Source organism: Choloepus didactylus, chromosome 18 (genome assembly GCF_015220235.1).
Source record: "Choloepus didactylus isolate mChoDid1 chromosome 18, mChoDid1.pri, whole genome shotgun sequence".
Taxonomy (NCBI): Eukaryota; Metazoa; Chordata; class Mammalia; order Pilosa; family Megalonychidae; genus Choloepus; species Choloepus didactylus.
The window spans coordinates 16294016-16314517 of NC_051324.1; the positions used below are offsets into that span (position 1 = coordinate 16294016).

Sequence of the window (20502 nt, forward strand, 5' to 3'; positions counted from 1 at the left end):
GTTGGTGCACAATGTGTAGACAGTCAACGGTTGTCCGTCAGCAGTTATTCCAGATCATTTACTAGTGTTCCTGGTTGTTTATTAGTTGCTTCCATTTTCTTCCGTCTCTTGGTGTATATGGTTTTAAACACTTTCAAAGTGTATGTACATATATATGTATGTGTTATATATGTGCATGTGTGTACCTTTATCTGTTTTATCTCTGTCTTATTGATCTATAACTCCAAATGGTATCATTTTATCATACTGTTTTCTACCTTGCCTTTTTTTTTTTTTTTTTAGCTTAATATGTTGTAGACCTCTTTCCATGCTAATACATAATTATTTATCATCTTAATGGCTACTTATTTATTTGTTCAGCTGTCTTACAAATTTTGTACCCCAGTCCTTCTTGCCACCAGGCGGACATCCTTAGGTAGCACAGTGAATACCACTGTAGTCCTGAGCAGTTTTTGATCTACTGAAGTCCTGGAAGTAGAATTTCTGTGTCCAAAGAAATGACTAACATTTGGATAAATTATTGCCAGTTTGCCTTGGGGAAAGGTTTTGCAGGTTTACACTTCACCACGAGTGTGTGAGGTCCTGTGGCTCCCAGGTTTGCTAGCAGTGCAGACTATCGGATGTCAGGAGACAGGCAAGCTACAGGCACCCGTAAGTGGAACCCTGGTGGCAGTAGAGAGGCCACTTATGCAAGCATCTTCCACAGCTTCTTGCAGGAGCCAAAGTGAATGAATTAACCAAGCACCGCCAGACTGCCCTACATCTCGCTGCCCAGCAGGACCTGCCTACCATCTGCTCAGTCCTCTTGGAGAACGGAGTGGATTTTGCTGCTGTGGATGAAAATGGAAATAACGGTAATTCCTGGCCTTTCCTTTCTGTCCAGTGCCAAGTGCTTTGAGTAACCCTCCATTCTAGGGGTGAAGGTCGGCTGCACACCCTGGGTCTGCTCCCCCTTGGGGGTCAGCTTTAACTGGAACACAGTTGGGAGAGGAAATGCTTTGAGCTGGGCGTCCAGCCTGCTGCGGACCAGGCCCTGGGCAGTCCCCCAATATGACTGGTAACCCTAAATGCCTCCAGTGGCTTCTTGTGATCCCATTAAACCTCATCTTTGGATGATGGCTGAAACAGAAAGCCAAGGCTCACGGGTTTATATTTATGACTCATTCTGGGGGGTGAGGTGAAGACTGGAAATGATTGCTCTGTGAGTGGCCGTGGTTGTTCTGGCTGAGTCCTGCTTAGAAGGAGGTTGGCACGGGTGCCTGGAGTCAAGCTTTTCTGCATACGCTTCTGGGCTTGCTCACTAAGAGGATTTTCTTTGCCAGCACTTCATCTGGCTGTCATGCATGGTCGGCTCAACAACATCCGGGCCCTCCTGACAGAGTGCACTGTGGATGCCGAAGCCTTTAATCTAAGGTAAGTGTCCATCGTATCTTGTTGGGTTGCACATCCTGGGCTCCATATTACCTGGCCTCCCCTCAGAGCTGGCAGCTGCTGGTGCCTCTCGTCAGCTCCAGGTGCATGCTGCAGAACTGGCCACTGGGGTACATGACCAGCTTTTGGGTCGTGGCACTTTTGTTTTTGAAAAACACTTTTAGAAAAACTTTTATGATTTGTTTTGTATCCTTTTGATTTATACAGCATCAGAGTTCAGAAAATTCTGTTTCATTTGTGTATAGTGGCCATGGCAGATACATACCTAATTTTTCCAACTTGTTTTATCAGAGGTCAGTCACCACTACACATTTTGGGACAGTATGGCAAAGAGAATGCAGCAGCCATCTTTGATCTCTTCTTAGAGTGTATGCCTGAGTACCCTCTAGATAAACCAGACGCGGAAGGAAACACGGGTATGTGATAAGGGGTTTGTATGTCCTGTCTTACTTGTGCTCCCTGCTGCCTGGAAAAACACGGGCCCAGACTCATATCATTCTTTAGGGGCATTAAGCTCAGTACATTTACACTGGGCTCTCGGAGCCTCTGTCACAGATCCCTGTCATGGAATTTGGCAGTTTCTGATTTTAGGGCATAATCACATCTGAAGTGTATCTAGTGCTCCAAAGCATACCCATGTCCAAACAGTCCTGTCCACCTATTTTTATTGCCACCGTCTGCCTCTTGTCCAGTCAGCCAGGACCCTGCCCAAGCTCCCAGATCCCAGCAGAGAGGTAAACCCACCACCTCAGGGGACCTCAGGAGGAGCAACTGTGTTCCAGTGTGTGTTGACATGCTTTGACAAAGTGACACGGATATCAGTAGTGCCTTCTTGAGAGGGATAAATAGGCCTTTCGTGTGGTGTTCTTCTAGCGGCCCAGTAATCACTGTGTTTGTTTATATAGCTTTCAAAGCTTTTTTTGAAGTCCTTTTGTATTCATTTTCTTGTTAAATCCTGTCAACAACCCCATGAGGTAAGCAGTGTACACAGGTGTGTCTCCATTCTTCAGGTAGGGAAGTGAAGACTCAAAGAAAACCAGGATGCAATGCACAGCTCCTTCTGTCCAGCCCAGGGCTCCCAGAGCACCCTTTGCTGCTGCTGCACTCCCATTCCTTCACCCTCAGGCCACGCAGAGCCCTCTGTGACCTTTGGCAGAAATGCAGTCACCAAGGGATAGCCTGAACTGCATGGAAGCAAATATTTTGTCACCAGTTCTTGGCTTTGGGAAGAGTTGTGATACATGAATGTTTTTTAAGCTGAGCTGGTAGGGATGGGCCTGAGCTTCAGAGGAGCCTGCCCGTGGGTGCAAGCCACTGGGCCCAGCCTGTACTCCTGTGAGCATCATTCCCAGGAGAGGGGGACAGTTGGCAGGCAGGATAGATGGCAGCACAGCAGAGAGGTGCTGTGTATCTGGGCTTCTGACTTCCACAGACCTGGGCTCAAATCCTAGCTCAAATCCTAGCTCTGTCATGTTCGAGTGGGGTGACTCCAGGTAAGTTTTCTAACTCTGTGCTTGTTTCTTCACTTGGTAATGGGAATAATAACCCCGATCTTACTGGATTGTTTTGATAATTAATTGAAAGAATTGAAATAGACTGTGTAGAAAGGTAAACAAAGGGGGGCTGTTGTCAGCTGTAATTGTCAATAGAGAGGAGCAGCATGACAGCCTGGCCAGGGCCTGCCTTCCCACTGGGCTTGCACCTACACAGAGGAAAGGCTCCAGGGGGCCGGAGAACTTTCTGAAGCAGGCTCCCCATGCTGGGTTTCCCCGCTGCATCCTACACACAGGTCTTTAGATTTAGGTACATTGTATGAAAAGAGTTTGGTTGCTCATGGTGAAAGCAGTGTTTTATACCAGAGGAAGCAACCGTATATTTTTCCCTCAGTGTCTTATCACTACTTTGGTTCTCTTACAGCCAAAGCTCTGTCTGAATGGGAAAGTGTCTCAGGGGGTAGTGACTGAGACTGTTCTGGAGCTGGAGCTGCTCTGAGGTCTCATTAGAGCCTCAGAAGCCCCTGTGGGTCTGTGGGGACGTTCCTAACAAGTGTCCTGCCAGGGGTCTGTCCTGTCCTCAGCTGTCTTCTGCCAGCCCTTCGGCAGAGCCAAGCTGGGGCCGGGTAGGAAGAAGCCCTCCTGTGATTCTGTTTTCTAGTGCTGCTCTTGGCGTACATGAAAGGGAATGCCAACTTGTGCCGCGCCATCGTGCGATCTGGGGCTCGTCTTGGGGTGAATAATAACCAAGGAGTCAACATTTTCAACTATCAGGTTGCTACTAAGCAACTTCTGTTTAGACTGTTAGGTGAGTAATCTCCTTTTTGCTCTTCATGTCTAGCACAGTTACAATGGTGATTTTTGAATCTCATAAAGACTGACTGACTCTACGATCTGAACTAGTCATTCTCCAAGCACCACAGGAGACTTTCTCTGAATGGGATGAAGGGACTTTGAGCAATGGTGGCAGGCCACTGTTAGCAGCCTCTTTTAGAGTGTTCCACACTGGGGACCCTGGCGGTTTCCCATTTCCCCTGAACCCACCAGAAATGTACAAGCTCCAGGCAGGTCACCCTCCCCATGTCTCCTGGCTGCTTATCTGCTCACCGTTTCTCCTTTGCCTGATTCGATTCTCTGCATCCTTCAAATTTGCCTTCTTCTTCAGCCCCCATTGATGCTTCCTTCTGTGGGTGCCTTCTATGGAGAGGAGAGCGTCACTCTTGATTTCATATTTGCAAGTCTTTCCTCCTCCCCACAAGGTGGTAGAAAGAATGAGATTGCCTTAAAGGCCTGTCGGGAAACAGGGCTCTCCTCTCCTCCCTCAGTGACCACAGAATAGGGGTTAATAGCCCCTGGTACAGACAGAGAAACTAGCTCAGAAATACTCAGTAGCTGTGTGATCTTGATGTAGGTGACTTGCCCGAGATCACAAAGCTGGTTTGTGGCATAGCTGGCATGAAAGCCCTGGTGTTACTATGATTTTGAGTCTACTGTTATTTTCCCTATGCCATGCACTGGGTCAGCCCTTTAAGAGCCCAGAAGAGGTGCCTGGCTCGGTGCTGGCCTATAGAAGGTGCTCGGCCATGATGGATCCACATGTGCACCCCCCCCCCCCCATAAACTCTGTGTAATGAGCACTGAGAATAGTGCCTGGCATGTAGTTAGTGCTCAGCAAAGACTAATGAGTGATGTTGTTATCTACACTGGTAGCCCCCCACTCTGTGTTTCTAGGCGGACTTCTGTGGACATTGTGTAAAGTCTAAGCCTATGTATATTTAACCCACCTGTATGTTCCACAGCTTCCTCAAACTCAAAATGGAACTCATCTGCTCTGGTTTGTTCTTTTATGTCTCTTCTCTGTGGTGGTCCGTTCCTTAACTTAATCACTCCCTCCAGAGGCCTGGGAATCACCTTCATCTTCTTCCTTCTCCCTCTTCCTCTCACCTCACCCCTGCTCCCCCTCGGTTTCTCTAGTCTTGGTCCCCTCCTCCTTGTTCCCTATAACATTTGGCCCCCACCAGCCTTTCTAGCCATGTGGCCTTGGTCTCTCCCCACTCTGCCTTATACTCCAGCCTTTCTGGCTGTATCTGGTTCCCTCCCAGACACTGCTGGTTCCTACCTTGAATACTGTTTCTCACCCAGTTTTCTTGGCAAATGCTGATTGTCCATCTTCTCCTCTGTGCAGCATTCCCTGACACAGCTAGAATATATTACTCCTTCATTCCTCATGTCACCCTGCAATGTTTTGCTTTATTTATTACCTGGCTGCCCCTTTTTTTTTTCCCCCATGATTTTTTTTTTTAATGCAATTTTATTGAGATATAGTCACATACCATACAGTCTTCCAAAGTGTACAGTTGCTCACGGTATCATCATGCAATTGTGCATTCATCATCACAGTTTTTTAACATTTTCATTATTCCAAAAAATAAAAATAATAAAAATTAAAATAAAAGTAAAAAGGAACACCCAAAACATTCCATACCCCTCCTCCCCTCCTGTTATTCATTTACATTTTGTTCCCTTTTTTCTACCCCATACACCGGATAAAGGGAGTGTGAGCCACAGGGTTTTCACAATCACACGGTCACACCATATAAGCTATATAGTTATACAGTCGTCTTCAGGAATCAAGGATACTGGATTGCAGTTTACTGGTTTCAGGTCTTTCCTTCTAGCTGTTCCACTACACTAAAAACTAAAAGTGGTATCTATATAATGCATAAGAATAACCTCCAGAATGACTCTTGACTCCATTTGAGTTCTCTCAGCCTGTCTGCCCTTTTAGCGCTGGGCCTTGAATGGGTCTCTTCCTGCCTGTGTTACAGATATGCTGTCCAAGGAACCTCCGTGGTGTGACGGCTCCAACTGTTATGAGTGCACTGCCAAGTTTGGAGTCACAACTCGCAAACATCACTGGTAAGACCCCCACCTCACTTTTCAGAGGAGCAAGGGGCTTCTGCTGATGTTACGGCTTTCACCCTTTTCAATGATAAGCCATCAAGTTGCCAGGGCTCACTGAGCTGTTGAGTGGAGGTGGTCCTGCACTCTCCTGAGTGAAACTTCACCAAATGGAGAGATGAGATACAAGGGACTTGTGCAGACCCAAGGATCACCTGAGATACAGTGATGATGGACCAGGCAGGGAGCACTCAGGTCGCTTTCCTGCTGAGTACCGAGGGTCCACAGGTCCCAGGCAGCCTCTCAGGCTTTGATCCATCTTCCTCCGGCTCCTGGCTTGCAGCCAGGTGGAGATGACCTCCTGCCCTCAGAATGAGCTTCTTAGCCCCAGGGCTAAGGAGCTGATCCCATTAAAACAAGACTGTTCTATTGCTTGTGCTGAGCTGCTCCTGATTTCTGAAAAAGAGCCTTCTTCAGTATCATTTTATTATCAAATAGGATTTTGTTTTCATGAACTAGAAGTTACACATGAATTGGTATAACTTGGCTGGCAAGTGGCAGAGTTGACCACAGGGTCATAGCCCTGGCTCCCCCCTTGTCTGCCGAGGTCAGTCTGGGTGTCATGGGTATCTTCGCTGCACTGGGAAGCAGTCTACTCTCTAGGACCCATCTCACACCTCTTTGTTTTCTTTTGTTTCCACAGTCGTCACTGCGGACGTCTTCTCTGCCACAAATGCTCGACCAAGGAGATTCCTATTATAAAGTTTGATCTGAACAAGCCTGTACGAGTTTGCAACATTTGCTTTGACGTCCTGACTCTGGGTGGGGTCTCCTAGTGTGCACCCAGGAGGGTCCAGGCCACCAGCCTGCCCCACCCAGAGCAGGAGCTGGGGGTCATCTTCCTGCAGCAATAGACTGGGACAGTGAAGGACCACAGTGTGATAGATCCCATTTCAAATGATTCCGTACAATTGTCCGTGTGTCAGACTGTGATCGATTTCACTAGATGTCTCACTAATTGGATCGGACCATTTGGCTTCAGTGGTAAATGTGATAGGAATTAGCCCCCATTCTGCTGGCAGCATATAAGGACACTTCAAAACCATTTTCCTTTCCAGTAGCTTAGTGTCCATCTCAGAGCATTCCTGAAGTCTTCCTGCCTGGACGGAGTCACTAGGCAGAGCCTGACAAAGTAGGAAGCTGGCATCTGGCTGCTCAGTGAGAGCTGCCTTTACCCTCAGGCGAGTGGCTGTGGACTTTCCTGTACAGCATTTTCATAAAGTAAATAGGATCCTCTTGCCCTGAAGTCTTTTTTTTAAAGTTAGCTGTATTTTTAGCAAGCTACCCCTTTACAAAAGGTGAAATCTTTCTAAGCAGGGTTCAGAGATGAGAGCTGAAAAATTGTGGCCTTAACAACTGAAAGCTTTACAAGTGTTCATGCTCCCAAGGTGTCAGGAGTGCAGTTTGGCAGCTTGACACCCCCTTGGCAGCGTCTCATCCTCTCATCTTGCTGTGTCCTGTCTGAGTCCTCAGTCACTTTGCCCTCAAGCGTGCTGGAGGAAATGCACTTTTATTGTGCTACACTTTTATATAGCTGTGTTATTGGTGATTCCAATTTAAAAACATATTCAAAAGTACCCTCACACATCCTTCCATCAGTGATTCTAATTATCAGCTTTGACTGAACCTCAGCTCACACTGAGGTAAAGGAAAAACTCCTGCAGAATGTCACTTGGAACAAGAGATTTACACAGGCCAAGTGATGAGTAGGGGAACCGGCGGGGCTTCAGCCCCAAGGACATCTCCAGCCTCAGGCTGGCAGGCCTCATGGCTCTGACAATGAGTACTTCTTGCTGAAACCTTCCCTATGACGGTGTGAGTGTTGTCGGTCCCAGACCCCAACTCAGTGTACTGTGCACTGCCCCGTAAGATCCAACAGCCGCAGGCACTGGCCGAGATTGTGCTGGCCCCGTTTTGGAAGGCTGAACGAGATCCTCAGAGCTTGTTGGGCCTTAGTTGCTGCTGGTACACATGTTAACCCTGAGGTGTTAAACTTTTAAAGGTTTTGGCCAGTTTTTTTAAAATGCACATTTAAAGAGAAACTTCTACCACTGCTTTTAAAAAAACAACAAAAAAACTTGAGATGAACAATGTGTGTTGTACAGTTATACTCAGATTAATAATCTCAATCATATGTATTGATTTTTTTCAGACATTTAATAACCACTACATTTTTTTTTTTTTTTTGCATTAATGGAATTTGGATGTCTGTGTAAAAGGGACTAAGTATTTTTTGCAACTGCCTGTTTTTTTGTTTGTTTATTTCCTTTTTGGATAGTGGTATGTCCTGGGTTGCTGTAGACTTATACATTCTATTGCCTAAATGTATGTGTAAAATGAGCTGATACACCAGAGTGCTACTTTTTAAAAAAATATTTGTTATTTATAAGATATATAGGCTTTCTGTGTTAATACGGCCTTATGCACAATGTTTAAAAGAAAAAAAAATTAGAAAAGTTCCTCCATTCCCCAAAGTCTGTGACATATTTCATATACAGTTTCTGTAGAGTAACTCAACTAGTATCAGCATAGATTGACCCTGCGAGGCCTATGATCAGTTTCCCTTTTCTGTTGCCTGAGAAAGCGCCATGAGGAAGTAGGGCTTAATTAAGAGGCCTGATTGTTTAACTGGAAAGTAAGGTAATCATGGTTCAGCTATGAATTGAGGTGGTCAGTAGATTTATACTTGTTCTGTTACTGTCCATGGTGGAGAAGAAAGGATGAGGTGCTGGTCCTGCCCTTGCCCCAGCATACCAATTTCAGTCACAGTCTTGCCTATAATTGCACTTAAAATCTCAAGATCATGTACAAAAGATGTTGAATCAAGCTTCTGTTTTTTTTCAGCTATGGTACTGACCAGCCATGGACTGGGGAATATTTTATGAGTCCTGCATTGGCCTCAGGGTGCATTCTTATAGACAGGGCAAAGGGTCTCTCCACCTTTTTAGGAGACCTCTTGAGCACACTGGTGCTCGCTGGGCTGAGCTCAGGCTCCTGGGTGGCAGCTGCTCTGCTGGAGTGAGACATGTTCTCTGAGCTGTCAGGTCTTAACTACCAAACTGCCGAGCCGTTCTTATTAAATTTTATCCAGTAGCTTAAATACTCGTAGCAAATACCTAATTTTATTCATTCAGAAAGTCGCCAATTGTAAATGCATACATCAGGAAGAATAAACTTTACTGAAACATAATTTGCTACATCAGTCAACATTGTTATACTGAATTAGCTTTTTAACTGCCTCTTGCTCATCACCAGATTTATTATACAGTGTATTTTTAACAGTTTTTTTTTTCCTCGAGGAAGGTACAAACCATGTGCTGTATACAAATCAAATGGCTTAAACTAATTTGCTATGATTATCTAACACAAGAATTTCTCAAACTTAAGTGCCTATACACTTAGGACATTTTAATTTTCAGTTACCTTTTTAGTGGTATCTCACTGAATGATGTGTGAGAACTGTGTTCCATTAGAGTTTTTGCCTGTGCACTATCAACCCAATTACCCATTTAGTTGAGGCCGGATTGCTCACTTCCCTTGCTATATTCTCTCCAGGAGTGGGAGCCCCTGACCCATATCCTCTACCTCAGAGCCCTGAGCCACTCATGACCACCCCATTCAATGCCTCACCCTTCTCCCTGAGTGGGGTCCCTGCATGGAGCTCATCGTGTGGTGGTCTCCCATTCTTCCTGATTCCTGCTCCATTCCTGTTGTACTGAAGGTTCCTGTGCTCATCTTGTCCACAGGCATTGAGTGGAGGGGGGGCCCTTGGGGTGGGGTGGGGGTGGAGAGCCTTGATCTCCATCTAGGTGTCTTTTATATGGAGAAAAAGAACACTTTTGAAGAACTATGTAATCATTGATCTAAAAGGCAAACAAACTACCAAGTTAGCAGTTACAAATAAATGTAAAGCTTCCATGAGAGACACAATTAGAGCTTATAGGTCAGGGCTGTGAGGAAGCTCCCAGAAACAAGCTTCTGCCAGGGTGTGGGATTGCTTCCCACAGGACAGGCTCCAGAAGAACTGGGAATGGGGCCCGCAAGCCCGCTCCTCCTAACCTGAAGCACCAAAGCTCCTACCTCCAGCCCCACTTGCAGGCAGAGGAACAAGCAGAGGGCCAAGCACTCTGTGAAGGGATTTGGAAGCCACATTTTCACATTGTGGAAGTAATGTAGTGAACAGCTGATTGTTTGGCCAGATATTAACTATACACTCTTACTAAATTTCCAGATGTTATCATAGATGCCTTAAAAGACATTCTTTGGGAGATCACTGCCTCTACAGTTCCTTTTTTGTGTGGCATAATTAATATATTAACCTATTACAACTGACAACATTGGTTTTCTGTAGCCAGGGAGTCTTGAGTTGGCAGACTGCTACGACTTATGACTTGCCCTTGTTTGGCAGATGGGTGGAGTTGGCTGTTCCGCGACATACCTGACTGGGTGTGCCATGTGAGACCATGAGGAGGGGCAGAGCATGCAGGCACACGTTTGGGAAGATCCCCTTGGCCTCCCGGCCATGAGGGTGTGCTCAGTGTGGGACAAAGGCATCGGATAGGACCATGGCTCTTAGCAGCATTGTTTCTTTGGAGTCCATGTAATGGAAATGTATTTTTCAAATATTGATATTTGCATTCTCTGTAACAGTTCCTTATAATAAAATGGTGTAAAATTGTGTGTTTAAAGTGGAAACTTTTTAATAAGATGTTTGTAGTCACTTCTAATGCAGAAGTATCAGTAAGCTTTAAAAACAAAAAACAAAAAACCTCCTGACAAATGAATAAATTTCTTTCCTCTAGGAAAGTTTGAATTCCAACATTTTTCAAAAGCACTGTTTACAGCCATCAAGATGTAGCTATTTCAGGCGTAATGACCAGCAGCCTGGATTTACTGTGCTCTTGGCTCAGACTTCAGCTCATGGTGATGTGCTGTGATGGCAGCTGTGGTCTCAGTCACCTGACCCACTGAAGTTCTCCAGATGACCCTGGAAATTCCCTCCCAGACTTCATGACTTAAGAGCAACTCAAGAGGATCCACCGTGGTGAGCTTTCTGCTGGCCAAGGTTTGAGTGGAGGACTGCCACTAATAAGACTGCTAATGAAGTTTAGGGACTTGCAAGTTAATATCTAGTGACCCATAAAGCCCCTGTACAAATTATCAAATCTAGATACCCCCTTTCTTCACCTGTTCTCCATTTCGCTTACCCGTACTTCAGACCAGCTGTCATGATACAGCGCATTCTGTGGCTTTTCTCTCAATGACTAGGCATTAAGTGCTTCCACGTAACAGTCCCAAGTAATCCTGCCATTGGTCCTTTGAGGCACACAGTGCTCACCACTCTGTCCCTGGTCATACATAACAGGGCATTGCAAACGGACTAGGCACGCATCAACTTCCACACATTCCTGCCCAGCCAGGGGGTACCAGGTTTTAATTCTGCTTTGTCACTGATTAGCTGACAGTTTTGGGCAAGTTTCAGTGTTTCTATGCCTCAGTTTCCCCATCTGTAAGATGTAGGTGACCATGGTCCTTCCCAGCTCACAGGTCGCCTCTGGTGAGGGCTGATGGAAGCCATGTCTGCTGCCTGCCTGAAGGAATCTGTGGGTTCTGGCAGAAGGAAGGGCCCTTATGGGTGGGGCTTCAGCCCAGAGTCGACCTATAAGGGGCAGCCTCAGGTTTCTGAGCAGACACAGCCCCACCCTGTCATAGGGCCCAGTTTTCAGATCACAGCTTGTCTCCAAGCAAAGTGAGCAAGGCATTAGGGCAGTAGTCCTTTTGTTTTGCAGTCATGCAGTGGCTGAACTGTGGCCAAAAAATCCCAGAGGCTTCACTTTTAGTTCTGTTTGTACAAAACTGGAATCTCAGAATTAAAAGGCAGATGTTGAGATTTCTCAAGATGTTAGGGACACCAGCCCTGCCTGCCCGCCTTTGCTTTAGCACCTTGCTTGCTGGTGTAGCCGAGAGCAGACCTGGGTACAAACCTCAGCTCTGTCCCATGATGCCTTTTATAATTATTAGAAGAGAGGATATTTATACCACCTGTTAATGGTTTGCTAAAGGCTATCATTATGCAAAATACCAGGAATGGATTGGCTTTTTTATTACCAGAAAAGAGAGGCATTTCTCCAGTAACCACCAGTTTCTAGTGGCTGGTGATTACAAGTTTACAGTCCTAAGGCCATAAAAGTGTCCAAAAACTAAGGCATCAACAAGGGGAAACCTTCACTGAAGAACGGCTGATGGCATCCAGAACACCTCTGTTAGTTGGGAAGGCACGTGGCTGGCGTCTGCTGTTTCGTTTGCAACCAAGTTGTGTTTCAAAATGGCTTCCTCCAAAATGTCTCTGGGCTTGTCTCAGCCTCTTCAGTTCCTGTGCATCTAACCATCTGGGGGTCCTCTCTTAGTTCAGCTTCTTCAGCTCCTGTGCATCTGTCTGGGGGTCATCTCTTAGTTTCTCCTGAGCAAACTCTGGGCTAGCATCTCCGGACATTCTGTCTGCATCTCTAAGCATCAGCTTTCAACAGCTGTCTCCAAAAATTTCAGCTACTCTTACAGGACTCCAGTGATTTAATTAAGACCCACCCTGAATGGGCAGGGTCCACATCTCCATGGAAATAATTTAATCAAATATTTCCACCTTAATCAACAGACTGACCAGTCGCTCCCACAAGATTGCATTAAATATGGCTTTTCTGGGGGACACAATATATCCAAATCGGCACACCCCCCTTCTAGGCCATAGAAATGGGAACCTCTCAAGACTGGCCTAGAAATTAAATGAGAACAGACAAAGCTCTCTGCCCAGGGCCTGGCCCAGCATAGTTGTCCAACACATATTAGTTTTCTTTATTTCCCTCTGCCAGGAAGTCCAACTGTGTCCTCAGCTTGAGCTGAACTCTGTGGCTCCATCAGGGAGGAACTGGCGCTCTTCCTCCTTCAGTTTTGCCCCGAGCCACTCTACTGGAGACAAAGGAGAGGCATTTCCCCAGTAACCACCAGTTTCTAGTGACTGAGTCCTCAGGACCATTAAAGCGACAGCCTGTTCTTGCTGAATGCTTTTACTATGGACCCACTGCCCGGATGTGAGGACGACTCTTTATCGTAAAGTAAGTATTTGGCTTCCCAAAAGAAAATGAATTCTCATTAACCAAGATATTGAGCATGCTCCTGAGGCTAGCTGAGTTTACTCTGGAGCTTGGGTTTAGGGGTCTTACATCAGTCAGAGATCAGGCCCTCCTAGGTTCCTCCAAAAGTCACACCTGGCTGTAAACTCCCTGAGGTCAGGAGCCTCACTTGGTTCCCATCCCCTGTCCCCAACATCATGCCTGGTACATAGTAGGTGCTTGGTAAATAAATATTCATGGAATGACTAAAAGAGGAGCCAGAGCAGTGGCTAAAACTAGTTCCCAGTTAGCCTAGCATAGCGGGCTGCTTTCCATTAACAAGAACGTGTTCTGGAACTCAGAACAAGGTCCTAATTTCAGCTCTCCTTTCTGCCTGCTTCTGCTCCAAGGAGGGCAGAGACAGAGAGAAATACGGAATCCTGAGTTCTAGGCTCAGCTCCAGCTGATTCCAGCTGGTCTTTGAGCCTTGGCTACCTCATCTATAAAACAGCTAACTCTCTGCACTTACCACAGGCTAGGCATTGTGAAAATAGGTGGCACAACCCTGGGTCCCTGTCCTCAAGGAGTCTGCAGTCCAGAAAGAGGCTGAGGAGGAAACTAATGGTTATGGTACACTGTGATTTATATTATTGTGGGAGTTAGAACGGGGGGCTGTGGGAACCTAGGGAAAGTGCCTCTAGATCCAACTGCTGGGCCAGTGGTTAATGAAGGCTCCCAAGAGGTACTGATGGAACTAAATTTTGAAGAAATAAGAGGTGGACAAATTGAGTGGAGGAAGAGGTGTCATGCTACTCACAAGAAACAGCTTGTGTGAAGGCAGGTGGTCATTATGCAATGAGATGGAGGCTGGGAGGAGAGGGTGCATGTGAGGTGTGGGGGTGGGAAAGAGAGAAGGTAATAGGAGATGGACCACAGGAGGGCCTTGTGCATCAAGCTGCTGAAGAGTTAGCACCTGATCCTCACAGATACATGAAGCCATTGACAACGTTTAAATAAGGAATGCCATTATCATCAAGACAGATGACTCCAGCAGTTTGGGAGGAGGGGAGAGACTGGAGGTAGGGAGTACAGCTCGGGACTCCTGCAGTACTCCAGGTGAGAAATGACAGCCTAAACCAGAGGAAGAGTGCTGGGAATCGACCAGAGGGGATGCAAGGAGAGCATTAAGGAGTAGAATTGCCAGGACTTTGGAAACTTGTTGTGGAGAGGGAAGGAGAGGAAGGCATTGCAGATGATTGGCAGGATTCTTACTTGGTGTGAGTGGGTGGAAGTTATGGTGCTGTCCACTGGGGGGAATCATGGGAGGGGAAGATGAAGATTGAATGCCAAAAATGTGGAGTCGTTGCTGCTTACAGAAAGCTCAAGAAAGCTGTCTGGAGTATAGAAATACTGATTTGGCAGTCGAGGTGGCAGCTGACATAAGAGTGAGAAGAGCCTGTGGGAAGGGGTTTGTGGAGGAGAGGAGACTTTTAAGGAGACCAAAAAGGAGTGGCCAAAGAGAGAAAGGGGAAATCAGGAAAAAGCCAAAGGACAGTTTCTTGGAGGATTTCATAGTCAACAGTGTTAAATGTGACAGAGGTCCATGTAAATAAAAATTCAATGTGACCATGGGATTTGCCAATACAGAATTTATCTGGCTTGTTAAGCAGAGCAGGGCAAACCAGGCGATTGTGTTGTCCAGGGAATAGGGGGTGAAAAGCAAAAACAGTGAGTATAAGCGGCTTTCTCAACAAGCTTAGCTGTGACAGGAAGTAAATAAGGTAGCTACAGAAGAATGTGGGGTTGAGGGAGAGTGTTTTATTTATGTCATGAGGGAAGTGAGCCTATTTACTGTATATATGGGGGGAAAGTCAGGAAGCAGGGAGAGGTTAAAGGTACAGAAAGGGCAGATAAGGCAGATCCTGCTTGGCAAAAGAAGCCAAGAGCCAGAGTCCAGGTATAAGGAACAGCTGGGCTCAGCAAGTGAAGGGGAGATAGCCTCCATTTGCTAGTCATTCAAATCCAGAAAGTTCTAGGTATGATTAACTATGAAGGAGAATAAAAAGAGGTAGGCTTGCCCCACCGCAATGGTTGCTAACATGCCCACAGACATAGGGAACTAGTGGTTTGATGGGTTAAGCCCTCTACCACAGGATTTGCCCTTGGGAAGACTGTTGCTGCAAAGGAGAGGCTAGGCCTCCCTATAATTGTGCCTAAGAGCCTCCTCCCGAATGCCTCTTTGTTGCTCAGATGTGGCCCTCTCTCTCTAGCTAAGCCAACTTGGCAGGTGAAATCACTGCCCTCCCCCCTACGTGGGATCAGACACCCAGGGGAGTGAATCTCCCTGGCAACGTGGAATATGACTCCCGGGGAGGAATGTAGACCCGGCATCATGGGATGGAGAACATCTTCTTGACCAAAAGGGGGATGTGAATGGAAATGAAATAAACTTTAGTGGCAGAGAGATTCCAAAAGGAGCCGAGAGGTCATCTAGTGGGCACTCTAACGCACAATTTAGACAACCCTTTTTAGGTTCTAATGAATTGGGGTAGCTGGTGGTAGATACCTGAAACTATCAAACTACAACCCAGAACCCATGAATCTTGAAGACAATTGTATAAAAATGTAGCTTATGAGGGGTGACAATGGGATTGGGAAAGCCATAAGGACCACACTCCCCTTTGTCTAGTTTATGGATGGATGAGTAGAAAAATAGGGAAGGAAACAAACAAACAAACAGACAAAGGTACCCAGTGTTCTTTTTTACTTTAATCGCTCTTTTTCACTTTAATTATTCTTCTTGTTATTTTGTGTGTGTGGTAATGAAGGTGTCAGGGATTGATTTTGGTGATGAATGTACAACTATGTAATGGTACTGTGAGCAATCGAATGTACAATTTGTTTTGTATGACTGCGTGGTATGTGAATATATCTCAATAAAATGAATATTAAAAAAATGAGCATGTTTAAGCCTAAAAAAAAAAAGAGGTAGGCTAATAGAATAGTAATAATCACTAGAATGACAGTCACGGTAATTAGGAAGAGGAGCTGAGGTGAAGCCTCAGATGAAATCATGAGGCTGTAAGAGCAGTAGTCTCATGTGCTTATCTGTAAAATAGGAATACTCCTTGCCCCCCATCTACTCCACAGTTTAAGAATCCAAGAGGTACTGAAGTTTCTTTGTCAAATGTAGATTAGAGGTGACTTCGGGCCTACAACCCACTGGAGAAGGCCACCGTTAATTTGGGGCTGTTTGTATTGGCATTTGCAGCCTTGCCCAAACTTGAATGTCACACTAGCCAGCTACCTCCTTACAGCTATGGACCTACCTTTTGCTCAAAATGCAGACTTTGCCCTTTGATAACACACCACACCTGATTTTAAGTCTTTAAATGAGAGGCATCTGGATTTGCTGCATCCAAATAAGCAAAAGTTTTTCCCTTTCCAGAGTTAGTCTATTATATTTTGTCACCACCTGTGCCAGTTTGGCTATATTATGTCACCCAGAAAAGCCACATTCTTTAACTCAATCTTGTGGGGGGCAGACTGATTAGTCTATTGATTAGGGTGGAAACGTTTGATTAAATTATTTCCATGGAGCTGTGGACCCTGCCCATTCAGGGGGCCTTAATTAAATCACTGGAGCTCACAGACAGAAGGAGCTCAGAGCAGCTGAGAGAGACTTTTGGAGAGATGCTGAGAGATGCTTGGAGATGCAGACAGAAGGATGTTTGGAGATGCTAAGCTAAGAGATGAAGCCCCGAGTTTGCCCCAGAGAAGCTAAGAGAGACTCCCACATGCTTAAAGATAAAGCCACTGGAATCAGAAGCTGAAAGCAATGCAATCCGGGAGCCAAGGACCAGCAGATGCCAGCCACACGCCTGCTCAGCTAACAGAGGTGTTCTGGATGCCATCGGCCATTCTTCAGTGAAGATATCCTCACGTTGATGCCTTAGTTTGGACATTTTTATGGCCTTCAGACTGTAAATTTATAACCAAATAAGCCCCCTTTATAAAAGCCAATCCATTTCTGGTATTTTGCATAATGGCAACATTAGCGAAGAGAACACCACCACTCACTGTACTGGCTAAGGCTCCAATCAACTCAGTGTGGCTTTTCTGTGTAGATTCAAGTTTGCCTTAGGGTAAAACTCTTAGAAAGGTCATAAAAATCAGAGGTCACAAATTTAGCCAATGGGGAACTCCAGACAGAGTATGTTGATACTGTTTAATTTATATGGCTTTTTGGAATTGTGTTTGCATGATTCTGCTCAGAGCTGTTAGGGAATTATATAGCCTGTTTTTGCCAGTGCTCTGCCCTGACAGGTTTGGGAGAAGCTGAGTTATAAGCAGAGCCCAGGACTCCTGGCAGCTGATCCAGGTCATCGGGGAGCCCATGGAAATGAAGCTATTGGAGCCCAGAACCCTTTTCTTATTTGTCCAGTTATTACTTACAATGGGTCATATTTGTACCCATTAATATCTGAGGCTCTGAAGGAAGGTGGCAAGTGGATCTAGAGGAATAGTGACAAAAACAGACTCACCAGTACTAGGCAAGTCACCAGGCTCTGGTCTCAGTCACCAGAATAGTAAGCCCATGGTTAAGGGGCATAAGCCACAGTGGCACAGTGTGGCCCTCTTGTTTCAAGTCAGGAGCCATCCTAGGACACATGGGGTCAATGGCCTATTAGGGTTCTGGGCAGGGCTCACTGTGCGTGTTTTAACATACATGGGCAACAGCTTATGGTGGGAAGGAGCATGTGATGGCTAGGGGTGGGCAACCTGCATACTCCCCCAAGTTGGGGTGGTCCAAGTCCCCACGATTTCTGTGTGTAGGACTGTCCGGTGACTGGTCACTAGGGGGGCCAGATGTTCTCACACACACACAATGGGGCTCCTTGGCACCTGGTTTATACAGCTTCCTGGGTACACCAATCCAGTCTCGGCTCACACCTCCACTAAGGAAAGAAGGAAAGAAGACTTCTTAAAAGCACAAACTCATAAGTCTGTCTGGGAAGGGGTGAGGAGGGAAGCAGTGAGCTAAGACTTATGAACAGTAGAAGCCATTCCATTTCCCATCTTGGTGTTTTCCCAAGACAGCAGTCTGCAGTGTTCAACCCCCGAACCTTTGTGCTGTCTCCTAACTGCCTCCAGCATCTCCTGCACAGCACCACTGCCCCCTTTTCCAGACCAAGAGCAGAGGCCATCATTCCTTTCATTGGGCTCCCCATTTCCCTGCCCTGTACCTTCCTAGGAGGCAGCACCTCATCCCTGCATTGGTGGCAGTAGCTGTGGTAGGGTTTTCCCCACAGGCCTGTGAACTTCTCAGAAGCAGTATCTGGGTCTAAATCACATCTCCCTTCCCCACTACATCCCAGCCCAGGGCTAAGTCTTGGTCTTAGGGTCTGAGGCATTTGGGTGGATGTGGACATCGAGGAAACAACCCATTTGAGGCCCATCGGGCCTCTGCCAGACAGGTCAGCCTTATTGGGAAGGCCCTTCACATAGGGTGTAGTTGTAGACTGCCTGCCCCCTGTATAGGTCCAATCCGTGATGCCCCCACACTCCAGGCATGGATGGAGGATTCAGCTCTGGCCCAACACAGCCTGAGCAACATCCTGGTCAAAGGTACCAGAACTCATCTCACAGAACAGTTCATCCTCCAGTGGTCTCATAGGCCTTACAAAAGGAAAATGATATTCCTGAAATCTGATGCCCCACATATGGTCCAGTGCCTGGAACCAATCATCACTTGCTGTCAGAGAAACTTTGTCACCCACTTAGAAATCATCCCATTTGAAGCTTATCCACAGACTTTCATCCACCCATTCACCCCATCATCAGTGACCTTACTCCACACCAGGCTAAGAACTAAAGGACACCTTGCCCTGTCTGTAGGGATGATTTCTAATGGGAGATAGACATGTAAGTAAAAGACAAGAATTCAGGCTGAGGCACAGGGATAGGACACCTAAATTCATTGTGGGTGAGGCTGGAAGGGCTCTGTGGGGAAGGCAGAGCCTAAGCAATTCAATCATAAAGCAAGGGCTGTAGGGGAGGGAGAAAGAGGCAGGTTCTCCAGGGGAGCAAAGTCATGCACCTGAAGGCACACAGGCCTCCTGGGGCCTGCCCATGGGGCAGTGCTAGTAGGCCAACCCTTTTCCTAACTGGTCCCCTGAAGTGGGCAGGCCAGTATCTCATAGACCCCCTTTTTCTTGAGACATGATGACAACAGAGAAGCTGTTTCTTTAAAATTGGAGACAGGGAGCTTTCCTTCCTGCCATCTTCACCCCCACTCCCCTGAACTGAGACAGAGGAAATGTGTGATGGTTTTGGTAGCTGGAGAAGGTGGGCAGCTTTAGTTGCTTGCTCTCATCCACACCATCAAGCAGACCACTGCGAGAAAGCAGATAGGCCTCTCCCTGCTGACCACGGGGGAGCCACATGGCTGAGCACACAGGGGCCCTTCTCCCTTTAGTGGGAACAGAAGAGATTTCCCTGACCCTTCTCAGTGGGAGCTGTGCTCTTACTTTGAGGCTCTTGAGGCTGGGGACATTTGTAGAGCTCTCAGCTTCCTTTGTCTCCTCACCAGAGCTAAAGGAGATTTGAGAGATTCAAGTTGCAGTTTGAGCCTAGCTGGCCTGATGATTAGAGAGGAAAAAATACTTTTTCTCCAACTTCCCAAACCAACATGAAACAATCCTGGCAGCATTATTTCTAATCCAGCTCACTTCACTTTACTCCTACGGGAAAGGACTTTTCCATCTAACCTGTACTCCCTTTTGGTCAGCCAGGAAGTATTCAGAATTTGCAAGTGTTTTAAAAACAGCACCTCAGGGCATCACTGCACAGTCTCCCTGCCCCCCATCCCTATCTCCTGTGGGCAGGAATGAAATGTGTGACAAGCAGGAAACTGAGGCACTTGGATGGCTGCATAGGCAAAAGCAGGCAAGAAACAGTACTTGGGCTTTCTGGTGCCTAGGCCAGGCTTCCTTCAGCAGAGTGTTTGGGGAATTAAAAAAGTAAATAAATAAAGATGCCCAGGTCTCGACCCTATCATTCTGATTCAGTTGTTCGGGGTGATGCCCACCAACCAGTAATTTTTAAAATTCCCCAGAAGATTCAAGTATGGAGCCAAAATTGAAAATCAATCTCCAAGAGCATGTGTAGTTTGAAAAAATTCCCCTGGGTCAACAATCAACTCAAGGCTTCACTGAATATGGCCTACAGGATGACTAAGAGTTTGATCTGGGGGAAAGAAGGAAAAGGGCAGAGAGAAGCCTGTTTACCTCTTTTGGGAACACCAGAACCGGCTGCCCCTGGTTGAGCTCCACTCAGCATTGCATGGAGGAAACTTCTGTTTCTCTTTCATTTCCTGTTTCTTTGCCTCCAAGCCTTTGATAATCATGGCTTCTGCCTGGGCCAGTTCTGGGGTAGGGAGGCCATCGTCTCCGTAAAACCGTCCTATCACCTTTCCTGTGATGACAGGAAAGCTGATGTCAGAGTGACAG

At 46.4% G+C, this 20502-nt stretch overlaps 2 protein-coding genes across 7 annotated transcripts in view; one reads left to right on the forward strand and one right to left on the reverse strand.

Annotated features, from left to right (window-relative positions):
• ANKFY1 (ankyrin repeat and FYVE domain containing 1) overlaps window positions 1–10588 on the forward strand; it is a 94736-nt gene extending 84148 nt beyond the window's left edge. For all 5 annotated transcript variants that reach the window (XM_037808561.1, XM_037808562.1, XM_037808559.1 and 2 more), the window contains 6 exons: window positions 707–854; window positions 1323–1413; window positions 1723–1847; window positions 3586–3732; window positions 5753–5843; window positions 6529–10588. In XM_037808561.1, the coding sequence (XP_037664489.1) occupies window positions 707–854; window positions 1323–1413; window positions 1723–1847; window positions 3586–3732; window positions 5753–5843; window positions 6529–6661 (735 nt within the window). In that variant the 3' untranslated portion in view covers window positions 6662–10588. The remainder of the gene's footprint in view (window positions 1–706; window positions 855–1322; window positions 1414–1722; window positions 1848–3585; window positions 3733–5752; window positions 5844–6528) is intronic.
• LOC119513390 (neuferricin) overlaps window positions 1–20502 on the reverse strand; it is a 69173-nt gene that overhangs the window by 26896 nt on the left and 21775 nt on the right. The window contains exons 3-4 of one of the 2 annotated variants that reach the window (XM_037808564.1): window positions 20281–20467; window positions 17206–17949 (exon numbers count right to left, since the gene is read on the reverse strand). The exons of the other annotated variant lie outside the window; for it this stretch is intronic. Of the exons in view, the coding sequence (XP_037664492.1) occupies window positions 17733–17949; window positions 20281–20467 (404 nt within the window). The 3' untranslated portion in view covers window positions 17206–17732. Of the gene's footprint in view, window positions 1–17205; window positions 17950–20280; window positions 20468–20502 lie in introns of those variants that run through there. 2 annotated transcript variants of the gene reach the window in all.